Genomic DNA, 22950 nt, shown 5'->3' with positions numbered 1-22950 from the left:
CATTTCCCTAACATAGTTTGATTTTTTCTAGTTACCCTCCCAAGTCCCAAACCCCCCTCTTCTTTATTTCTGCACACAATTTCCCAATTAACCAAGTGATCATTTTTTTCTTGTCCTGGCTCCTATAAGAAATCTCTCATCAACTTCTCCAGTTTCCTAACTTCCCTAACTGGTATCCTAAAAACAGACAAAAAAAAAGGTAGGTAAGTTAGCCAAGGTAGCTCTTATTAGGGTAATTCTCCCTCCTAAAGATACATAATTTCTCTTCCATGAGGCTAATCTCTTCTCAAACTTTTCTATCACTAGGGTCCAAAATCTACTCTCCCTAGGATTTGCCCCTAAAGGAAGCCCTAAGTATGACATAGGCTAAGCAGAGGTGGAACACTCGACACTCCGCGATAGCCTCGACCTCCCCTATCTCCAAATTTATACCCGCTATGCAGCTCTTCTCCAAATTTATTCTCAAATTAGAAATACTTTCAAATTCCTTGATTAGCTCCTTTAGGTTTGCTACCTTTTCGCTAAAACCTCCTTCACAAAAGATCATTAGGTCATCTGCAAATTGAAGGTGGGTGACGGGGACTTGGTGTCTCTCTATTCTCCAACCCCTAATGGCATCTTCACTGTCAGCCTTAGTAATGACCCTACTAATCACCTCAGCTACTAAGGTAAAAAGGAAGGGTGAGAGTGGATCCCCTTGCCTGACACCCCTGCAAGCTGGAAAAAAATCCCTCACCATACTATTTACTAGAATAGAGTAGTGACAAGTATTGATACACCAAAAAATCCAACTACACCACTTGTCCCCAAATCTACAGTTTCACATAACCTCTAATAGAAACTCCCAGTCCACCAAATTATAGGCCTTTTCAAGATCCAATTTACAAATGAAACCTCTCTTCCTAGACCATTTCATTTCCTCCACACACTCATTCGCAATTAAGATCTGATCTGTTATTTGTTGCCCTTGAATGAAAGCCCCCTGGGTTTCACTAATGATAGAAGGGAGGACTGTTTTGATCCTCAACGAGAGCACTTTAGCCAGAATTTTATAGATGCTTGTTACCAGACTAATAGGCTTATAATCTTTTGGGTAGTTGGCATCATTCTTCTTAGGTATCAAGGCCAAAAAGGTGGCATTAATTCCAGGGCTTATAATGTGATTGCCTGCAAACTCCTTAAAGACTTCAACTAAATCCTCTTTCAACACCTCCATACAGTCTTGATAAAAACCCTTTGTAAAGTCATCTGGATGTGGAGCCTTGGATCTATCCATTAGAAAGACACAACTTTCTTAATCTCTTCTTCCTCAAAATCCCTTTCCAGCCACTTTGCCACTCCATCATCAATTCTTGGCCATTCCACCCCTTCCACGACTGGTCTCTCACTCAAAGGTCTTCTATAAATCGATTTGAAGTGGTCCACAAATTTTCTGGCTATGTCATCCTGGTTGGTAATCACCTCCTCTCCTATCTCTAGCTTGGTCACAAGATCCTGGTTGGTAATCACCTTCCACGACAAGATTCTTTCTTTGTCTCCAACTGATTTCTTCCTTCAGTAACACCTCTTCCAAATACTTTTTCAATTGTCTCCTTAACACTCTGTCCTCCTCGGTCAACCCATTTTGCAGTTCCTTTACATCCATGTTTTCTATTCGAGAGATTAGGTACAATTTTTTCTCTTCAATTCTACCAAAATGATTTCTATTCCACTCTTTTATTTTGGCTCTCAACCTTTTTAATTTCTTATGAAACGTTTTTCACAAAATCTGGATGGGTGAGCCACATATTTTCGAATTTAAAAGGTTTGGGTCCTATAGAAAATGACTCAGTACCTATCTGGATAGGACAGTGATCGGAGGTGACTCTGGGTAATGCTCTAGCAACCAAGTTTTGCAAACTATTCTCCTAGACAAGGTTAAATAAGAATCTGTCCAGCTTCGAACACAAAGGAGTTACCTGAAGGTTGGACCAAGTGTAACTGGCTTGCAGCAGAGGTATTTCCTTTAGCTTTGAACACAAAGGAGTTACCTGAAGGTTGGACCAAGTGTAACTGGCTTGCAGCAGAGGTATTTCCTTCACTTCACATTCTTCAATAAAACCATTAAATTTCCTCATGCTTGTTGAAATTACCTGTTGGGGATTACTGGTTTCATCAGAGAATCTAATGACATTAAAATCCCCGCCCAGGCACCAAGGACCATACCATAGCCCCTTGATTGCATACAGTTCCTCCCACATCTCATTCCTCTCTCTATAGGAATTAGGGCCATAAACATTGGTTAAGACCCATACACACCCATTCTCTACATTCTTACACTTAATGGAAACTGAGAATATGCCTATCAATTCTTCCACTACTTCCACCACATCCTCCCTCCACAGTGTTACGATCCCCCCCGAGGCTCCCCAAGAAGGAGACGAGCTCCAACCTAATCCTCTAGACCTCCAAAAACTCCTCACCCATCTCCCATCTAATTCCATCATTTTGGATTCTTGTAACAGCACAATATCGGGTTTTTCCCTTTGGAGTAGGTCTTTGATCACCCTTCTCTTTCTTGCACTCCCTAACCCTCTTACATTCTAGCTAATAATTTTCTTCGAGACAAAATAGCAAAAACACCCATGAAAAGGCCATAATCTCCTCATTTTAGGCCCTTCCTCCTATCTCCTCTACCACTAAATTCTAAATCTCCCTCAATGTATGGGATTATCCTTTCCACTTTAGATCTTTTTTTCTTATTTGTTCTTCTTTCCCCCCCCTTTCCCAATTTCTCCATCCTTTCTAGCCAATGTTTGAGAAAGAATTTTACCCTTCTCACACTTATTTTGGCTACAACATCTTTCTATGAGTCCTTCCTTTTTATTTTGTTCCTCCATCATTGTACAGATCATCTCCCAAATTCTATCCGCCTCCCCCTTACTGCTTCCTTCCAACACCCTCTCTCCTCCTTTCACTATCACCCTCTCTCTTGCATCAGAAACTCCTGGATGGGAAGCTGGGATATCTGTCACAGGCATAGCAAACAAGTCGGTACCTAAAACAGAATTGACACCCATACCTGAAAGAACGGGGGTAGGACTAGAATCACTGGAAATGACTTGCTGACAGTCGACAAATGGTTTTAAAGCCGTTCCCCTTTTTGGACAAGGTTGTGAAGTAGACATGGTGAAAGAATCACTTCCTGACGACCTACCCACTTGGAATACCTTTCTCTGTGTTTCCGACACTGGAGTACCCGCATCCATCCTCACGGCCGATTCTTGTCCCTCTCCACTCGATTGGGCCCATTTTCTAAGTCTTTTCCTCCCACGTGACCTCTTAACAAGTCACACCCCGCTGTTTTAATGGTCGAACCAGCAACCCTCCCTGTCTGAGGTTGCTGGTTCAGCCCTCTCCCATTAGACACTGGTATATTTTTGTCTATTTCCCCTGACACCACCTGCGCAAAAGATCTGCCATTTGTCATAGCCTTTTCTTGCTTTCTACAGGTTTGACCTTCCATCTGCCCCAAAGCTTTTTGGCTTCCCAGAATTTGTTGGCCCTTTTTAGTGAAACATTCCTTCCCATTTGAATTAACCAATCTCACAAGTCCACGTAATGCTTCTTCTTCCTCCTTCTCCCCTCCTACCATACGAGCCTCCTTCCACAACCCTGCTTCAATAGAGGATGCTAGCCACACAGAGACAAAACTCTCATATGTTCGTACCTTTTCCTTTCGTGGAATGTCTTCTGGCTTCACACCACTTAGCAGGATTGCTACTGAATAAAGATCACCCCAGAAAGCTCCTTTCAAGATTCCTCCACACAATACTGCTATAGACTCTGCTACTTCTTATTTCCACAGATGAAATGGCAAGCCTATTACACGCACCACCACACCATCTTCGACAAATAAATCCTTGGAGTTGGATGTTGGATTCCATTTAGACTGTGAATGGTCCGAAATCAGCCTGAATATTGATAACTGATATTTCCAATTCATTCTCTACTGGATCTAGAAGGGCTTTACAGTTATCGAAGGGGGTTACTATGAAAACACTCTTCAGCTTCAACCTGGTTGCCAGTAAGTCAGCTACCCTCCTCTAATCATTAACCTTTTCCTTGGCTTGTATCACAAACTTACTATCCCACTCTTCTCTCTCTAGACCTCCCACCATTCTGCATTGGCCTTTTGTTTTTGCCATGACCACTGGCCCTTGTTCTACCCTGCTGTTGTTGAGATATGCCTTCTCCTCCCTTATGGAGGCTTTTTTATCATTTGCTACTCTTTTGCAACCAGTCAACTTCCCCCCATCCTTGGCTCTGTTTTCCTACTGGTAGACACACCAATTGCCTTCGTCCCTTACCAAAAAATTCAGCCAAAGCTATGAAGAAGCCTTTTCTATTCCTCTTACATTCAACAACATATCTTCTCCCTTCTAATGTACTAAAATCCTGCCAGTTTATCTACTTACCTTTTGAACAGGCTCCAGCTATGAACTCTCTTAGCCACTCGATCACTTCTAATCCTTCCAACAATATTGTACCCTTTTTCGCTTCCCTTACCTTCAGGCTTACCTTCCCCTTGATTCTCATCTCTTCGAACAGGAATTTTTTTGCTTCTATCTTCAAGGATCTCCTCCACTGACCTGCTTGCATGAACTCTATTCCCTTTTGATTCTCCTATCACAAGGATCTCTTTCAGCAATATTCCAGGGTCTCTTTATGAAAATAGTTGTATTGGGTTCATTTGTAATTTTTGTGCTGTTTTTTCTTAAAAGAGTGAGGCTGCACCTCACGCTTCCTTATGGGATTCTTGTAATAGTCATTTGTCCTTATTGTTTTCAATGAAATTTTATTGAACGTTTTGCTAATGAATATATATATATATATATATATATATATTTGATGAATAATAATAAATTTATTAATTCATAAGCTGATTTAGAGTTGTGAATTCATACAACATCTCAGGGAGAGGCGCAAGCTGCAGCCCCTCCTTGAATCTTACAAGTAAACTAGGAAAGAAATACAAGAATCACAACTGGGCCCAAAACAATTCTTCCCTATTTACCCCTTGCTTGGCTAACACATCTGACAAAATATTTGCTGATCTCCCCATTCATTGTACAGTGACCAACATATTCCTTGTCAACCAACTAAATTTCTTCATTTCATTCTTGTAGCGCCATATAGCATCTTCAGGATTTTTCGGTCAACCCACCACCACTTTGGAATCCCCTTCAATTATTAGTTGCTGTACCCTCAACTCCTAAGGGACCTGAGTAGAGCAATAGAATCTCTTCCTTCTCATTTCTCAAAGCACCCCCCATTCTGGATAATCCTGGATTACCCATGCTACTTCCATCAAAGTTCAGCTTCAATGAGCCTTCAAATGGAGGAGCCCAACTTGTAATTGATTTGTCCTTTAGGGGTGAACACCTCGCTACTGCTGACCAATTTCTCCAAAGGTCATTAAAAGAGAATTGATGAAAGATTCCCAAAGTCTTCAGTCAAGGTATTGCCCTATTCAACACACAGTCTTTCAATTCCTGACTGCTCCTTTACTTTTCTTGAAAAATTCCAGCATTCCTTTCTTCCCAAGGAGTCCAAATCAAGGTAGCGCGAGCACATCTCCACATAAGTCTCCCTCTTTTTGTAGGCCAAAAGAAAGTAGAATGGTTGAAGAGCATGCGAACTTCTGTTGGTAGACTCCAACTACTCCCAAACAACGAAAGTAGCCAAGCCCAAAGGTCTGTAGAAAAGGGACAAGATATTAGTAGGTGGTAACAATCCTCACCGTGAGCTCTACAGAGGATACACCATTTGGGAGAAATACAGAGGAAAGGTCTTCTCTTTTGTAGGTTATCTAGAGCGTTTACTTTCCCATGGAATACTTCCCAACAAAACGCCATAATCTTTAGGGGAATTGGCCTGCACCAAATTTCCTTTGACAGAAAGGGTTGTTGGGTAGAATGTTGAGAGATGGACTTGAAGAAAGAAGCACAAGTAAAGGTTCCATTGGGTCTAGGAGTCCACAATCTTTTATCTGGCTTGGAGGGATCCAAGCAAACTTGATTAAGACAACATAGCAAGACAGAGAGAGGTTCAATTTCATCATCCCTTAGTCCTCTACGAAACCCAAAATCCCAATTAGGAGCTAAGGGTGTTCTAGTGGTGAGACAAATTTTGAGACCACCTCCTTTTTATACAAAGAAACAGAAAATAGCAAAGAGAAGAGGTCCTTTAAAGGGGTGTCTCCTACCTAGATATCCTCCCCAAAACGAATAGCGTTGCTAGAACAAACTTCATACCTAATAAATTTGAGGAATTGAGGGTGTCGTGAATGGCCTTCCAAGGTGCTGCTAGGTTAGCCTGCCTTGATACACCAGCATCCCATCCATTCTCTGAACTCCCATGAGTGCTTCCCATCACCTCATGCCACAACCTCTCACTTTCCAATGGCCATCGCCACAACCATTTCCCTAACAGAGCTTGATTTTTTCCAGTCACCCTCCCAAGTCCCAAACCCCCTCTTCTTTACTTCCGCACACAATTTCCCAATTAACCAAGTGATCATTTTTTTCTTGTCCCGGCTCCCATAAGAAATCTCTCATCACATTCTCCAGCTTCCTAGCTTCCCTAACTGGTATCCTAAAGACAGACAAAACATAGGTAGGTAAGAGTGCTAGAGTGCTAGACACTTAAAGCGAGGTGATCCTCCATTGGTGTCTTGTCTCCCAGCCGTTGCCATGACAACTATGGTTGAGTTATGAATGAAGAAGGATTCTGTTTAGGAGGCCATAATTTTTGGTTAGCTAAAAAAACTATGTATCAGATGGCAACAGGATGGATGGTGTTTGATGGTAAAAGAGAAGATCAACTTTTTTGTTTTATTTTTATCAGTAAATAAAGATTCTATTAACTTCAATTGAGGTATTACAACAAGGTGGAAACTTCTCCACCAATAGATAACTTAAGAGTTTTGCCCAAAATAATTGTTGTCTAGATCCATGGGATTACAACAATGTGTCCGCCATCCCATTTGTTCTTCTCACCAAGTCACCCATCTAAAAACAACATTCATCTCCCTTGTTAAACTTTCTATTTCTTGGATTGTGTGCCTATAGATCCATGGGATTTGGGTACTACTTGTCCACGAAATGACCACTTATGAGTCCCCTGCCACCTCCAGGTTATGAAAACCGAATTGCTTAGCAAATTTTAATCCCTGAAGTATAGCTCTATTGCCAATGCATCATCACTATCCAAAGGTCCTGAGTATAAAGCCAACACACCCTTCCTTCTGAATCTCTAGAGACCCCTCCCACCCCAGTTCTTGTCTAATTGCCTATATAACTCCTATCAAAATTAAGTTTAACAAAGTTGGTTGCTGGTTGTCTCCACGCCATAATTACTCTTTCCTTGTTTTGAGCCAACAATGCCACTTCCTTCCACTTCCTCAAAATATCATTTAGAGAGAATTTGGAAGTCCTCCATAGTCTTTATCCAATGTGCAACTTTTGTTTTTATTCTGTCCAAGAGTTCCATTTCTATCCTACTCATCCTTGAAGATCCTCCCACTTCTTTCTTCCCAAATAGTCCATATCAAGGCGGCTTGCACAGCTTTCCACATCATCCTCGCTCTTTTATATGGCTGTCTCAAGAAGTTTGGATCAAAGAGACCCACGACATCCTAAGGAGGAGTCCACTTGCACCCATGGAGAGAACATAGATGCTCCCAAATACAAAGCACAAAAGGACACAACAAAAAGACATGGGGAATAGTTTTTTTTTTTTCTTCCTTCTCTTTTGTTTTCCTTCCTTGTCCCAACCAATCCCTCAGCAACCCTCTCCCCCACTTTCCCTCCTAGAGGAGAGGAGCTTCGACACTCACCAACCCTCACAGGATCTTTCTTTCTTTCTTTTTTTTTTCTTTTTTCATTCTTTCTTTTGCATATCCATAACTTTTTTATATGTAACAAAAGAAAGCAACACATGTGAGGAGAAGAAAACATATTTGGCCTTCTTTTCTACAAAATGTCATTGGTATTAATCTTTCAAAGGAAACTTCTCAGCAAAGGGCCTTGGTTTTGGGATGGATTGGCTTGCTCCACACTTCTTTCACCGGGAATGACACCCCCGAGGTAGATGGCTGAATTAAGAAATTAAAGGAGGCATAAGTAAAAAAAAATCCATTTTAAGAGATAAAGCACACCCTATTATCCTCTACATAACGATCCAAAAAAATAGTGTTAAGCTTGGCCAAGAGGGGGATGAGAGATTCACACTGCAATTCCCTTAGACTCCTTTTAAAACCAAAATCCCAATTTAAACTCGAGGTAGGGAATTTCACAAACTTAGAAATGGGTTCACATTTGTAATTGGAGAGTGCATAAAGCTCAGAAAATTGGACCTTTACTGGTTAAATTCCAATCCAAAGGTCCTCCCAAAATTTACTTTTAATCCATTGCCCACTTCATACTAGATGAGGTTAATAAAAAAAAGGATATACCTCAGAAATTGCTTTCCACGGAGCAGAAGGATTTGCATTTGGGGCTACCTTTGCATCCCAACCATTATCCAACCAGCCATGTATGCTTTCAATAACCTTGTGCCAGAGCTTGTTTCTTTCTAGGGGAAACCTCCACAAGCACTTTCCTTAGAGAGCTAAATTGTTTTGGATTATGTTACCTAACCCCAGCCCACCCTTCTTTTTAGGTCTACTAACATGTTCTCATTTTACCAAGTGATCTTTCTTTCTGTCTCCCAATTCCCACAAGAAATCCCACATTAGCTTCTCTATTTGCCCAACAATTTTAATAGGAATACGAAAAGTAGATAAGAAGTAGATGGGGAGATTGTCCAAAGTGGCTTTGATCAAAATAATCCTTCCACCCAAAGAAATGTAGTCCCTCTTCCAAAGTGCCAATTTTTTAGTGAATCTTTCTAGTACAAGCTTCCAAGGTTTCCACCCAAGGGGAATCCTAGATATTCCAAAGGGCAATTCTTGACTTCCCAACCTAAGACCTCCACTATACTAAGGACTTCCTCTTCTTGCAAGTTTAGCCCCACCAGACAACTTTTTTCCCAACCTAATTTCTCAAAGGATCTTACAGATCTTTAAGATTCCTAAGGATCTCAAGATTTGTTTTTGAAGGAATGGTAGGATCCATCTAATGGACGCCAAAAAGGTTGCGGAATGGGTGGGCGAATTTCAAAAATTTTCCTACCTTCTTCCAACTGGGAATCGTATTTCCTAAATTTAGAATACCATATTCAAGGATCTTACTTGAACCATAATCAAACCAGATCTGAACCAAAAGGTAAAAGGGAGGAATATACCTGATCCGGAGAAGCAGTATCTCCCAAAGTTGGTGTTCACGCCCAAAGAAGAAACCAAGATCCGCTCCTGCTGAAGATGACACACTTGTGGATGGAACGGAACCAGCAAGGTGCGTCCTACACACTGGATCCTTTGCAAAAATCCTCTGGAAACTCTAAACACCGAATCTTCTTCAGTCTTTCCTGCAAGACTGATGTCAAGAACTGATTTCTTGACTTCCTATTGCTGCAAAGATCGAATCTTGCAAGAGGGAATGGTGGCGGCAGGAGGAGAAATCCAGGGAGGAAGATGGCTGAACTGCTTCTCTTCTCTCTGGAGTATGAATGAGATCTAATCTCAATTCGCAGGGAGTTTTCTTTCACACAAACCCTGGTTTGAATTCTGATATGTTTATGTTGGGTTTCTCCTCTTTTCTTCTTGATTAAGAAACCTCCTAATTAGGAGTTATCCCAATCCAAATCTGTATTTGGATAGGGGATTATCTTAATCTATCTGCAACTTAAGTTAGTTTACTCCTAATCTTATCAGGAGGTTACCAGATTCAAATCTAATTTGAATTTGGTCTCCTGGAGTGGACAAGGTTAAAGGCCCAATCCTTTTACTAACATTAATCTTAGATTCGCCCCATAGATGGGTGATCATATCAGCCCAGCTCGAAATGGGCTTTTGGCCCATTATATGTTCAGTGTTTAACTAGTTTCCAATCTGCTGCCCAGTTGGGCTTCTTTGTATGGCGTGGGACCCAAGCATTGATCTACACACCAGCCACATGGGTTCGGCCCAACCTTTAATATAAGGCCCAACAGAATTCACTGAAAAACTCAGTAAACCCCTGAGCCCATCATATGGACCCTATGGACCCAACACTTACATTAAGTGGTCCCTGGGCCAAGCCATCTTATAAAAACCTAGGGACTGTGGGCAGGTGCAAGATTAGCCCATCAGGTACTATCCTAAATGGTCTTACACTTAACCTCTCAGCCCTTAATGATCAAGCACTGCCCGACAAGAGAGGACCTCTCCCTCGGCTGCAAGGAACAGTGCCGCACTCTCCACTCACATGGATCCTGGGAATTAAAACCATTTGCAAACAATTCGAAACCGTACATATATATATAAATATATTAATTTTGCAAAACAAAATTCCAACGATTGAAATCAACTGCCGACAATTTGGTTTACATCAGAGAGAGTGCATTCTCGATCATTACCCTTTGTCCGACAAAGGGGCTGATCCTGTCACTATGATCACCCACTCAGATGAATTCTCAGACTGTCCCAACATACCCAGGTTTTGATCCCCATCTAAGGATCTCACTAATTGACATATCAAAGACAACCCGATCCGACACCTAGTGAAATGTCATAATCGAGTCTAGGGGTCATGTGTAACTTTCCAATTTTGCCCATATGTCTCCAAGGTCCAGGGCAATACTGGAAATCTGGTCCGGTTCAAGGATTCAAGTAATCCCATACTACATGTGCCTCTGGTCTTACCCTGGTGGCTGAGACAGGCCATCCCAACACTTGGTGGCACACCAGTATCAGCCTTGGCAGGATAAATCTCCCCAGACTTATCCAACGGCTGTGAATATTTAAAACTAACACGAGTCTATAAGTGTCCAGTTTTAGGGTCTTACACAGAATTAAACCAAACAACATGAATCAAACATGCAATTTTATTTATTTCCACTAAATAACAAAAGTACATCAAATCGGATTGAAGCTAAGGGCATACAAAACTGTCTAACAGTTTCTTCACAAAATAGGATTGTGTCGTCTGCAAATTGCAAATGGGTAACTACAATCTCATTCCCTCCCACCCTCCAACCTCTAATTAAACCATTCAAATCCACCTTTGTGATCATTCTACTCAGAACCTCTGCAATCAAGGTGATAGGGAGTTGAGATGGTCTCTGAAGAAGGAGCTAGGGGAAACTTTGTTAAGAGAGGAAATAAGTTGGAAGCAGAAATCAAGGGAGAGGTGGATCAAGGAAGGGAATGGTAATACAAAATTTTTCCATGCCATTGCAATTGGAAGGAGAAGGAAGAGCTTGATTAGCTCACTAATGATGGGGGAGAGTGAGGTTACAGAGCAGATAGAGATTGTAGTGGTTTTCTCGGAGCATTTCAGATCTATCTATAGAATGCCTTTAAATGAAAAGTGGTTGGTTGAAGGTTCAGAGTGAAGACTTTGGGGAGGATTAAATGCATTTTTTGGAGAGAAGGTTTGAAGAATAAGAGATCAAGGAAGCAATTTTCTCTATGAATAGATCAAAAGCCCCTTGGGCCTGATGGATTCACCATGGCGTTCTATCAAGATTGTTGGGATATAATCAAAGATGATCTTTTTTAGAGTCTTCTGTGAATTCCATAGAAGGAGGGTAATCAATGCGGGGATGAACTCTACTTTTTTAGCGTTGATTCCAAAGAAGAAAAATGCTATATGGTCCGGAGACTTCAGACCTATTAGCTTAGTCACAAGCATTTATAAGGTTATAGCAGAAGTGTTGTCTTTGAGGATCAAGAAAGTGATCCCCCCACTGATTTCGCAGTCTCAACTCTTAAGGGGCCTTTGTGCAGGACAAGCAGATCATTGACCAAATTTTTATTGCTGATGAATGTATGGAGGCTCAAAAACGATTAAAGAGAAGGGGAGTGGCTGTCAAATTGGATTTGGAAAAAAGCCTATGATTTGGTGGACTGGAACTTCTTAATTGGTATTACAAGGAGATGTGGATTTGGAGATTGTGGTGTAAATGGATTAAGGGTTGCCTACTGCAGTCTACTCACTACTAAATTATTATTGATGGGACGGTGTATGATTTCTTTGAGGGCTTTAGGGGACTTAGACAAGGTGACCCTCTCTCTCCTTTTCTATTCACTTTGGTAGCTGAAGTACTAAGCAAACTGATCTCAAGAGAAAATTGCCTGCAATTGTTTAGGGGTTGGTCTGTATGGAGAGATAATATTTTGGTCACTCATTTGCAGTTTGCAGACGATATTCTGATATTTTGTGATGGAGATTGTAGAGAGGGGGTGGAAAATTTGAAGTTGGTGGTGAAGCTTTTTGAGAGAATGTCTAACTTAAGGATTAACTGGTTGAAGAGCTTAATGGTTGGAACCAATATTGATGAGGAACTTTTGAGGAGCTTGGTAGACTCCTTAGGTTGTGAGAAAGGTGAATGACCTATGAAATACTTAGGCTTACCTCTTGGAGATAACCCTAGATCAGCTAGTTTTTGGGCCCTAGTGGTGGAAAGGGTTGAGAAGAGATTAGTTGGGTGGAAGAGGAACTACATCTCAATGGGGGGGTGGAGGCTAACCCTTATCAAGTCTACCTTTAGCAAACCTTCTAGTGTACTACATGTCAGTGTTTAGGATGCCACAGGAGGTTGTGAGGAAAATGGAAAAACTTATTAGAGATTTTCTCTAGGAGCTAGGGGAAAAAAGAAGGACCACTTGGTCAAATGGGAAAAAGTGGTGAACTTGAAAACATAAGGTGAGTTGGAAATTGGTAATATTAAGATGAAGAATCAAGCTTTACTCAGCAAATGGTTATGGAGGTTTCCTAATGAAAATGAGAAGTTATGGCACAAGGTTGTGGCCGGTATTCATGGCATATCAAGCAATGGGTGGGATGCTAGATGTTTTTGTAGAGCTACCTTGGCTGCTCCATGGAAGGCCATCCATGATTTTCTTCCTACCTTCTTACTTCAAGTAGAAGTTCAGGACTGTTATCAGTCTTGAACCCTAATGGATTTCAGGTTCGAAAATAAGAAGAAAGGTAAAGAGAAGAGAGGAGGAAGAGGGAGGAGAAGCAGTAGAACACAAGAGTTGAAAGGAGGAGCAGAAGCTTAATATTCTGCCGCCGCCACTTTAATTAATATTTATAGGTTATGCTCATTACATGGAAAGGACAGATCTGCCCTTAGTCTTTAAATAACATAATAGAGCAAAATAAGACTGAAATAAATAGCAACTGAAACAACTAAATGACCAATAGCTAACCCTAGGAAGACTAGAACACCTTCTACCCTACGAACACAGTGGGACCGTAGCTATGGGGCCCACATCAGTGTTCTCTACACTCCCCCTCAAGTTGGGAATAAATGTTTATCATTCCCAACTTGGATAGATCCGCCTCTAGCTTTTTCCGTGGTACAACTCTGGTGAGGATATCTGCTAGCTGCATGTTGGAGGTGATGTACGGGAGACACACTTCTTGTGATGAGACCCTCTCTCGTACAAAGTGTCGATCAACTTCAATATGTTTAGTTCTGTCATGTTGCATCGGGTTGTGTGCTATATTAATAGCTGCTTGATTATCACAATACAACATCAGGGGCTTCTCATACTCAATACCCAACTCCTCAAGTAGTGATCTCAGCTACTCCGTTAGCCATTGACCTGTATAGACCTCTACCTTCATGTGGCCATTGTTCTTGAACAGTATACCTCTACCCAGGCATCTCTTCAAGTATGCTAGTATTCTTTCTGCTGCTAGAAGGTGCGTGGTTCTAGGAGAATGCATGTACTGACTGACAACACTAACTACTGGAACATAACCTTGTCTTCAAGTAGCTCCCCACTCTCTGCACCAATCCTGTGGTTCTGTTCAATGGGTGTATCCGCAGGTTTGACACCCAGCTTTCCAGTTTCTGCCAATAGATCTAGAACATATTTCCTCTGAGAGACAAAGATCCCCTGTTTAGATCTAGCAACCTCAATACCCAAAAAATACCGTAGTGTACCCAGATCTTTCACCTCAAACTCTCGATGAAGGAGCTGTTTGAGGGACTTAATCTCATGGTTGTCATTTCCTGTCACCACAATATCATCAACATATACTGCAAGTAGTCAGAGAGGACTCCACCCTCTTGATGAACAGTGTATGATCTGACTGGGCCTGTACATAACCGAACTTCCCAAGGGCTAGTCTAAATCTGTTGAACCAAGCTCTAGGTGACTGCTTCAAACCATACAATGCCTTATTGAGCCGGCAGACCTTCTTACTTGCCTCTGTATCATTGAATCCAGGAGGCAACTGCATGTAAACCTCTTCCTGCAAGTCCCCATTCAGGAAGACATTTTTAACATCCATTTGGTACAAAGGCCAAGTGTGGCTTGCTGCAAGAGATAATAGAACCCGAATGGTGGCCATCTTGGCTACCGGGGCAAATGTCTCCAAGTAATCTATACCATAAGTCTAAGTGAACCCTTTTGCAACTAGTCGAGCTTTGTACCCCTCAATGGAGCCATCCGCATTGTGCTTCACAGTAAATACCCATCTGCATCCAACTAGTTTCTTTCCTTGGGGCAAGTCAACTAGCTCCTAGGTATTATTTTTCAATAGGGCATCAATTTCAACTTGCATTGCACCTCTCCACTTCGGGACTGATAGGGCTTCTTGCACTGTTCTTGGAATAGGGACATTAGCAACGGAAGTGAGATAGGACATGTAGGAGGGAGATAGGCGATCATAGGACAAAAACTGAGATGCAGTGGGCTGTAGATGTGGTGCAATGCTGTTTTCCTTTACGGATGGCAATGGGAAGGTCAAGGTCATCTGCTGGGGGTGAGGTAGCAACAATGGAAGGAGTCTCTGTGGGCCCTGGGACTGTAATATCTGGACTTGGAGCCGCAGAAGAGGCTGGAGCTGGCCGAGACTGCTTATGACCGGGATCAACCTGCCTGCATCTCCTGTGGTAGATTCTCAACTCCCGATCCCCCTGGCCACCCTCGCTACTACAACCCTCATCACCCAATGGAATAGGTAAAGGAACAACCCCAAAAGTATTAACCCTGCCCTCATTGCACTCCCCTTGAAGAAAATGACCCAAATCTCCACGCTCACTACTCTCCCTCTGAGGAGAGACCCGAGAATAGTAGGGTGTCTCCTCAAAGAAAGTGACATCCATGGATACAAACTTCTTCCTTGAGACAGGATCATAGCAGCAATAACCCTTTTGAGTTTGTGCATAACCAAGAAAGATGCATTTGGAGGCCTTGGGTTCGAACTTGGAAGGATTGGGACCGAGAAGCTGAACAAAACAGGTACAACCAAATGTTTTGAGGGGAATAGTAAACAACTCCTCATTGGGGTATAGAAGTGAAAAAGGAGGTTTCATATCAAGAACCCGGGAAGGAACCCGATTAATAAGATATACCGCCGTAAGGATAGCATCACCCCAGAAGCGAATAGGGACATTGGAGGTAAACATAATACTTATAGCCACCTCCAAGATGTGCCTATTCTTCCTTTCTGCAACCCCATTCTGTTGAGGTGTATGAGGGCAAGTTCTCTGGTGGATAACCCCATGATTAAGAAGGTACGATGCCAATGGCTTAGCAAAGTATTCCTTTGCATTATCAGATCTAAGAACTTTCATCCTGGCATCAAACTGGGTTAGGATCATTTGGTGGAAGTTTTGAGTCAGGGTAGGAACCTCATATTGTGAACGCATAAGATAAACCCAAGAAAACCGAGTGTGGTCATCAACAAATAACAAAAAATATCTGTACCCACCCATAGAAGGAATGTGATATGGCCCCCAAACATCAGTATGCACAATATCAAAAGAACTATTACTCCTTTTATTACTCAATGAATAAGAGTTTCCACAATGTTTATCAAACTCACAACTTTCACATTTCTACTGAGACGACTCAACAGACACAAACAAAGTAGGAAACAGACTCTTTAAGGACCGAAAAGACAAATAACCCAATCGGTTATGCTTTGGCATAACCGGACTCACAACCTGAGAAACAAGTAACTTCTTATCCACTGACTCCTCCCGACAAGAACTGTCCCTGAGCAAATAGATCCCATTCGTCTCACGGCCAGTCCCAATCACCTTTTTCGTCTCCAGGTCCTGAAAAACACATTGGTCGGGGAAGAAAGTTACTGAGCAGTTCATATGTTTGGTAATACTACTAACGGAAAGAAGGTTAGTATCAAGTTTAGGAACATGCAAGACAGAAGACAAGGAGATAGTATTCGACAGTTTGATGTCACCCTTGCCAGAAATAGGGACAACAGAGCCATCAACAATAGATACTTTATCCCACTAGAAGATAAGTGATTAGTAGTAAACAATGATGGCAAGCTAGTCATATGGTCAGATGCACCTGAATCTATTACCCAATAGGGTTCAATAGTACCTGGAGCGGAGGCATGGTAGGCTGAGGCTCGAGTACCTGAATGTGCAAAGGCTGATGAGGCAGGGACTGATGATGACTGCGGTGACTGAGCTGAACTGCCAACTTCCTTTTCCAACTGTATTAGAGCAGCCCGAATTGCAGTTAAGGTCTCTAAGGGTGTGCCTCTTGTACTAGACGAGGATGCTGAATTAGTAGTCACAGCCACATGAGCATTACCCTTTTTGTTTCTCAACTTTGCCGGGACCAAATGTGGATGCAGCTTCCAACATGTTTCTTTTGTGTGTTTAGGTTTCTTACAATGCTCACACACCACATCCCTTTTATCTTCCTTCTTTCTGTCCCTCTCTGAATCACCCCCTGTTTTGGGTTTGACAGCTACCAAGGCAGGTGTAAGCGACTGAGGTTGCATCATGACTTTCCTCCTTGTCTCTTCACTGTGCACTAAGGAGTATGCCTGAGAGAGGGTCACACTATCTCTGGTCAAAATCTGCTGCCTCACAATATCATATTCTGAATTCAGTCCTGCCAGAAACTCAAGCACTCTGTTTGTCTTGATGTGCTTTCTATGGGTCTGAGCATCTTTGGGACTCTCCTACTCAAGAGTCTCTAAGTGATCAATCTCATGCCATAGGGACTTCAAGGTAGAGAAGTAGACCGAAACCGGTTTCTCTCCTTGTTTAAGGGTATTCACCTCACATTTCAATTCATATGCTCTGGCAACATAAAGGGATTGGGAGTAAGTTTCTTTCATCACATCCCATATCTCCTTGGCTGTCTTTGTCCATAAGTAATTTCGGCTGATATGATGCTGCATAGAATTACACAGCCGTGTCATAACCAAGTAGTTTTCTTGGACCCACTTGGTATACATAGGGTCTCCCTTGGAAGGTTCTGTCACATCTCCCAAGAGATACCCTACTTTGCCCCTTCCCCCAATAGCCATCATGGCTGATTGGGCCCATTCCAAATAGTTTGATCCATCAAATCTTACGGTTGTAATCTGAAAACCTGTCACAGAACCACCACCATAACTGCTGTTCCCAAAACTGCCTTCTGCCTGATTCTTAAACTCCATTTCGGTCAAGAAACAGAAGTCTCAAAATTAGGGTTACTACAGTCAAAACAGCACTTGGACTATCAACCACAATCACAAAATCAGTATAGAACCAATCTGTACTCACAGTAGATGTGCATGAAACAGGTATAAAACTGATCTGAAACCAATACCCACACACAACAGCAACAGTCCAAACTGTTTCCACGCCCTTAGAAGAGTTCGAAAACCCCAAAAGAAAACTGAAAAACAGTTTGAAGAACAATCTGATATGCTGAAGCCGAATTGAGGTTTTAATCAGTCTTAAAAGCAAATTCTCAGCCGTACACTCCAGACAGTACCGTACGGATAAGGCTTGTAGTAGGGTTAATATGAAACCCTAAAACTGATCAATGTTGAGGTGAGAACTATTAGGGTTTGCCACAGGGTTAAGACAACCCTAGAGAATAGAAAGATAAAACCCTAGAGTGGTTCGGCCGCCCTTGCTAGATAGGTCCAACTTATCTTCTCTGATATTACTTCTCTCAGAAAATAAAAAACTTACAATAGGATGTTGTTCGCTGCCTTCCAAGGTTACCCGAACCCTAGCCTTCTCTGATTCTTCCTGATCACCAACACGCTGCAACTGTGGCAATTCTTCAAACAACTGCTAAACCCTCTGGAGATCTCCAAGAACCAGTCAACGAACTCTATTTTCTCAGCTTCCAGCCTTAGATGGTTCTCATGTGATCGGCTAGACTAGACTCATATGAGAAACCCTAGCTCTAATACCAAGTAGAAGTTCGAGACTGTTATCAGTCTTGAACCCTAATGGATTTCAGGTTCGAAAATAAGAAGAAGGGTAAAGAGAAGAGAGGAGGAAGAGGGAGGAGAAGCAGTAGAACACAAGAGTTGAAAGGAGGAGCAGAAGCTTAATATTCTGCCGCCACCACTTTAATTAATATGTATAGTTTATGCTCATTACATGGAAATGACAGATCTGCCCTTAGTCTTTACATAACATAATAGAGCAAAATAAGACTGAAATAAATAGCAATTGAAACAACTAAATGGCCAACAGCTAACCCTAGGAAGACAAGAACACCTTCTAGCCTACGAACACAGTGGGACCGTAGCTGTGGGGCCCACATCAGTGTTCTCTACACTTCACATTAGGTATGACTTGGGCTCTGGTCAAAAAATCAGGTTTTGGGAGGATGTGTGGATTGGGGATACCCCTTTGGGTATTAAATTCCCTTCTCTCTTTGATATTTCCCGGTTTAAGGGTAGGCCCATTTCCAATTTCTTTACTCAGCATCACTTTTCTACAGGATTGGATTGGAATTTTGGCTTCACTAGAAACCTTAGATAATCTGAACTTTCCATGATGACTGATCTTTTGAGCTTGTTGAATTCAGTTTTCTTGTGTGAAGGTGGCTTGGTCCTAATTCTGTTGGGGAGTTCTCTTGCAAATCCTTTTGTTCTCTGGTTGCCTCCTCTTCTTCCTATTCTTTCCCAGTCGAGGAAGTCTTGTGTTCTCCCATTCCCCCTAAAATTAGTGCCTTCTGCTGGGAAGTGTTTTATGGAAGCATTAATACGTTTGATTTACTTCAAAGGAAGAGACCAAACTGGTGTTTGTCCCCCAACTAGTGTGTTCTTTGCATGTTGAATGGTGAGACTGCAATTCATCTTCTTATCTCTTGCCTGTTTATTAGCCATCTTTGGGATTGGTTTACTTCTCTCTTTGGATGGAGTTGGTCTTCTCCTGATAGGTTGGAGGGTTTGTGTAGCCCTACTAGCATTAGCTGTACAAAAAAGAGGGGTAGGACCTTGTGGAGATGTACTAGAGCAGCACTATTTTGGACTGTGTGGGAGGAAAGAAATGCAAGAATATTTGAAGAGAAGGAACGAAGCAAGGAAGCCTTGGTTGAAACTATAACATTGAGGGTAGCTCATTGGGCAAAAAGTTTGGAGCTGCTTTCAAATTTCAAAATTGAAGATTTCTTCAGAGCTTGGGGTACCATCACTGCATCCTCAACTACAAGACAAAGATCTGTTGAAGTTTGGTCTCCTGCAATAAATGGTTGGAAGAAGCTGAATTTTGATGGGAGATGTTTGGATAACCCAGGCCCCTCAGGTATTGGGGGAGTCATTAGGGATGAAGAGGGGAATATAATTGCTTTATACACTGGCCCTGTGGAGCAGGGTGATGTGGCAAGATCAGAGTTTTTGGCTGCAGTTTTTGGGGTTGAGAAGGCAAAAGAACTGGGTATTAGGAGGCTGATTATTGAGGGAGATTCTAAAACTGTGGTTAAGTGGCGGGTTAAAGGGGAAGGGGTGGCATGGCACTTGAGGAATGAATACAGATTTGGGACATAGAACACATGTTTTGGGCTCAAATGTGGTACTGATTTGAGACAGCTTCTATAGCTGGTTCCTTTCACAACTTCTTGTTGTAATCATGTTTCTTTCATAATTAATGAAAATTTTGCTCTTTTGCTGATAAAAAAAGTGAGATCTCCCCTTTCTGATGAAATTCATCGAACACCTCTTTCAAATCCTTTCCCAAGACCTCCCAACAGTCTTGAAAGAAAGCCATAGAAAAGCCATCTGGCTCAGGTGCTTTTGATCTTTCCATGAAAAACAGCCTCTCTAATTTTCTCAATACCAAAACCAAGTTACTCTATTGGCATAGTCCAGTCCAATTGCCACGAGAAGACTAGATTAAGTGGTTTAGAACTACCAAGTATAGATACCAATACCATATATGAGGTCATAGAAGTTGCATTGAAGTTGTTGATGCATTGGTTGAATAAGATGTGATTGGGAAATCCACATGCATTTCAAAGTAATTTTAAGCTTCCTTGGGACATTTAGATTACCTCTTACTTGTTATACATTGAAGACCAAGAAAAGAAGAGGAGGAAGAAAAGAAGTCCAATTAGAAAATATTGCATTTGCTTGGTTTTCCACTCCCACATATTCTGTCTTACCAGGGCAGTACTCCTCTACCTCTTAGCAGAAGGGTTATTGCTATTCATGACTGCCTCCTTGCCAGACCCTAAGCTTGTTGACACACATTACTGTCCATGATGATAAAAAGGATATTATAGAGCCAATCATGGGACTGTGTCTTCAGATTAAGGGAAGCTAGCAACTGCAATGAATTTCCTTAGTATGCTCAAAGAAGATTTTGGTGCCTTGCTTGTTTACATTTGAGAGAGTTAGATTGTGCCATCTTCAAATTCATATCCTTATACCATTATTTTTTTTAAGAAAAGTAATTTATTATTGTTTGACTATTATTTGTGTACCAAGAAACTATTCATTTCTTGTTTATGTATCATATTATTAATTTAAATAATATGATAAAATGATACTTTTTGTTTTGACACTGTAGGCTTTGAGGAAAGCATTGACAGAAAATAACTCTGATAAGTTTGAGACAACCTTTTATCCCATGACACCCATTGCGGTTGTGCAATCATGCTTCTCTACCAGGTATTTTGTTAATGAAGTTCTAGTAATACTTGTAAATTTCTTTTTTATCTGTCGTTTGACTCTTTTCAATATTAATTTCCAAATTTTTTCTATCAAGTCTATATACAGATATGAAGTTATACATATAGAAGCAAAAGAAATCATGAGGTAACGTTTTGGATAAAATGTTGGAATTGATAAATTATTCAGAAGATCAAAACCCATATTAGATTGGTCTGTCCCCTTAAATAAGTCTTAGGAAATAAACTTGCAATCCAAGGAAGTTAGTCATGTTTTTTTAGTTGTATTATTGGTATAAACAAATATGCAGCAGACTTCTGGGGAGTGGGAAAGTATAAGAAACCATCAAATTCCACTGGTATTCACCATAAGAAACCATCAGACTTATGGGGAGTAGCGAAATAGCTCTGCTACCCTCCCATGACGAAGTAATTGTGATTGTGAATGCGAATGACAGTGTTTTTGGTCTTTGAAATTGCTGGAAAGATGTTTGGTCGAGTGTTTTGTTAATTTTAATCCTAACGAGGAGTTTGTAAGAGCTAGGCTGACTGATGTATGGTGACCAAACTCATCTTTTCAGGTTAGAAAACTGAACACAGGCTTGTTGTTTATATTTGATAATATTGATGAAGCGAACGAGACTTTCGATCGAAAACAAAATCTGTTTTGCTCTCCCGAACTGAGCCTTGAGAAATGGAGCCCTTTAGTTGGAACAGTCAGATTTTGATTCATCGAGTTTGGTTTGGATCAACTTCTACGGCATTCCATTGCATGCTTAGAGTTTTCAAATGTTCAAAGCAGTGGGAGATGCTTGTGGGAGTTTCAGATTTGTTGATCGTAGAACGACTTCCTGGAGAAACCTCTCGGCGACTTGTATCTTGGTCAAGGTGTGTGAGATTCATTTGGTTCCTTCGTTTTTGACCCTCCGATATGCTGGAGAGAGCTGCGAGTTGAGATTGGTTATTGAAGGTTCCTATACACAGAGGTGGTTGAGTCTCTGTTACTACAAAAGAAGTTTAGGGAGATAGCTGAGTCAAGTGGAAAGATGAACAATTACTTCAATAAGGGAGACTCAAAGGTTGAAGATGGTCATTTTTGGTATTTCAGGCAAAGTTTTTTGTTTTGAGAATGGTGAAGCGGGTCCCAATGACATTAGATTTTGGGGGGAGGGAAGAGTTATGATTTAAGTAAGGCCTCTGATTATCGATTCTGTTTTAAGGGTGGTCCCACAGTTATTGAAGGTGGGCTCTTTTGGAGTGGAAAAGGACGCAACGGGACACGTGTACTATCAGTTGGATAAGAGGGAGGCTGTGGTCAAGGAAAGTGAGACACATGCAGGTCCTGAATCTGAAGGGGCGTTTTGGAGGATGAGGGTGTGTGGAGTTTCAAGCGAGAAGTTTTTAAGAAAAGCAAAGCCAGAAAGGTCAGTGGAGGAGATCCTTGAAGATAGAAGCAAAAAATCTCCTGTTCGAAGAGATGCGAATCAAGGGGAAGGTAAGCCTGAAGGTAAGGGAAGCGAAAAAGGGTACAATATTGCTGGAAGGACTAGAAGTGATCGAGTGGATAAGAAAGTTCATAGCTGGAGCCTGTTCAAAAGGTAAGCAGATAAACTGGCAGGATTTTAGTACACTAGAAGGGAGAAGATATGTGGTTGAATGTAAGAGGAATAGAAAGGGGTTCTTCATAGCTTTGGCTGAATTTTTTGGTAAGGGACAAAGGCAACTGGTGTGTCTACCAGCTGGAAAACAGAACCAAGGCTGGGGGGAAGTTGACTGGTTGCTCAAAGAGTTCTTAGCTCAAAGAGTAGCAAATGAGAAAAAAGCCTCCATAAGGGAGGAGAAGGCTTATCTCAGTAACAGCAGGATACAACAAGGGCCAGTGGTCATTGCAAAAACAAAAGGCCTTTGCAGAATGTTGGGAG

The 22950-nt window shown here is 41.6% G+C and overlaps 1 protein-coding gene across 2 annotated transcripts in view; it reads left to right on the top strand.

The window, feature by feature from the left end:
- The window catches only part of LOC148871436 (tRNA-thr(GGU) m(6)t(6)A37 methyltransferase), a 91923-nt gene that overhangs the window by 6193 nt on the left and 62780 nt on the right, over positions 1–22950 (top strand). For both annotated transcript variants that reach the window (XM_088970654.1, XM_088970655.1), the window contains exon 3: positions 20929–21029. In XM_088970654.1, the coding sequence (XP_088826780.1) occupies positions 20929–21029 (101 nt within the window). The remainder of the gene's footprint in view (positions 1–20928; positions 21030–22950) is intronic.

Source organism: Nelumbo lutea, chromosome 2 (assembly GCF_056320005.1).
Source record: "Nelumbo lutea isolate HS-2025 chromosome 2, American lotus-T2T, whole genome shotgun sequence".
NCBI lineage: Eukaryota > Viridiplantae > Streptophyta > Magnoliopsida > Proteales > Nelumbonaceae > Nelumbo > Nelumbo lutea.
This window is presented reverse-complemented; position numbering and strand designations above follow the sequence as displayed.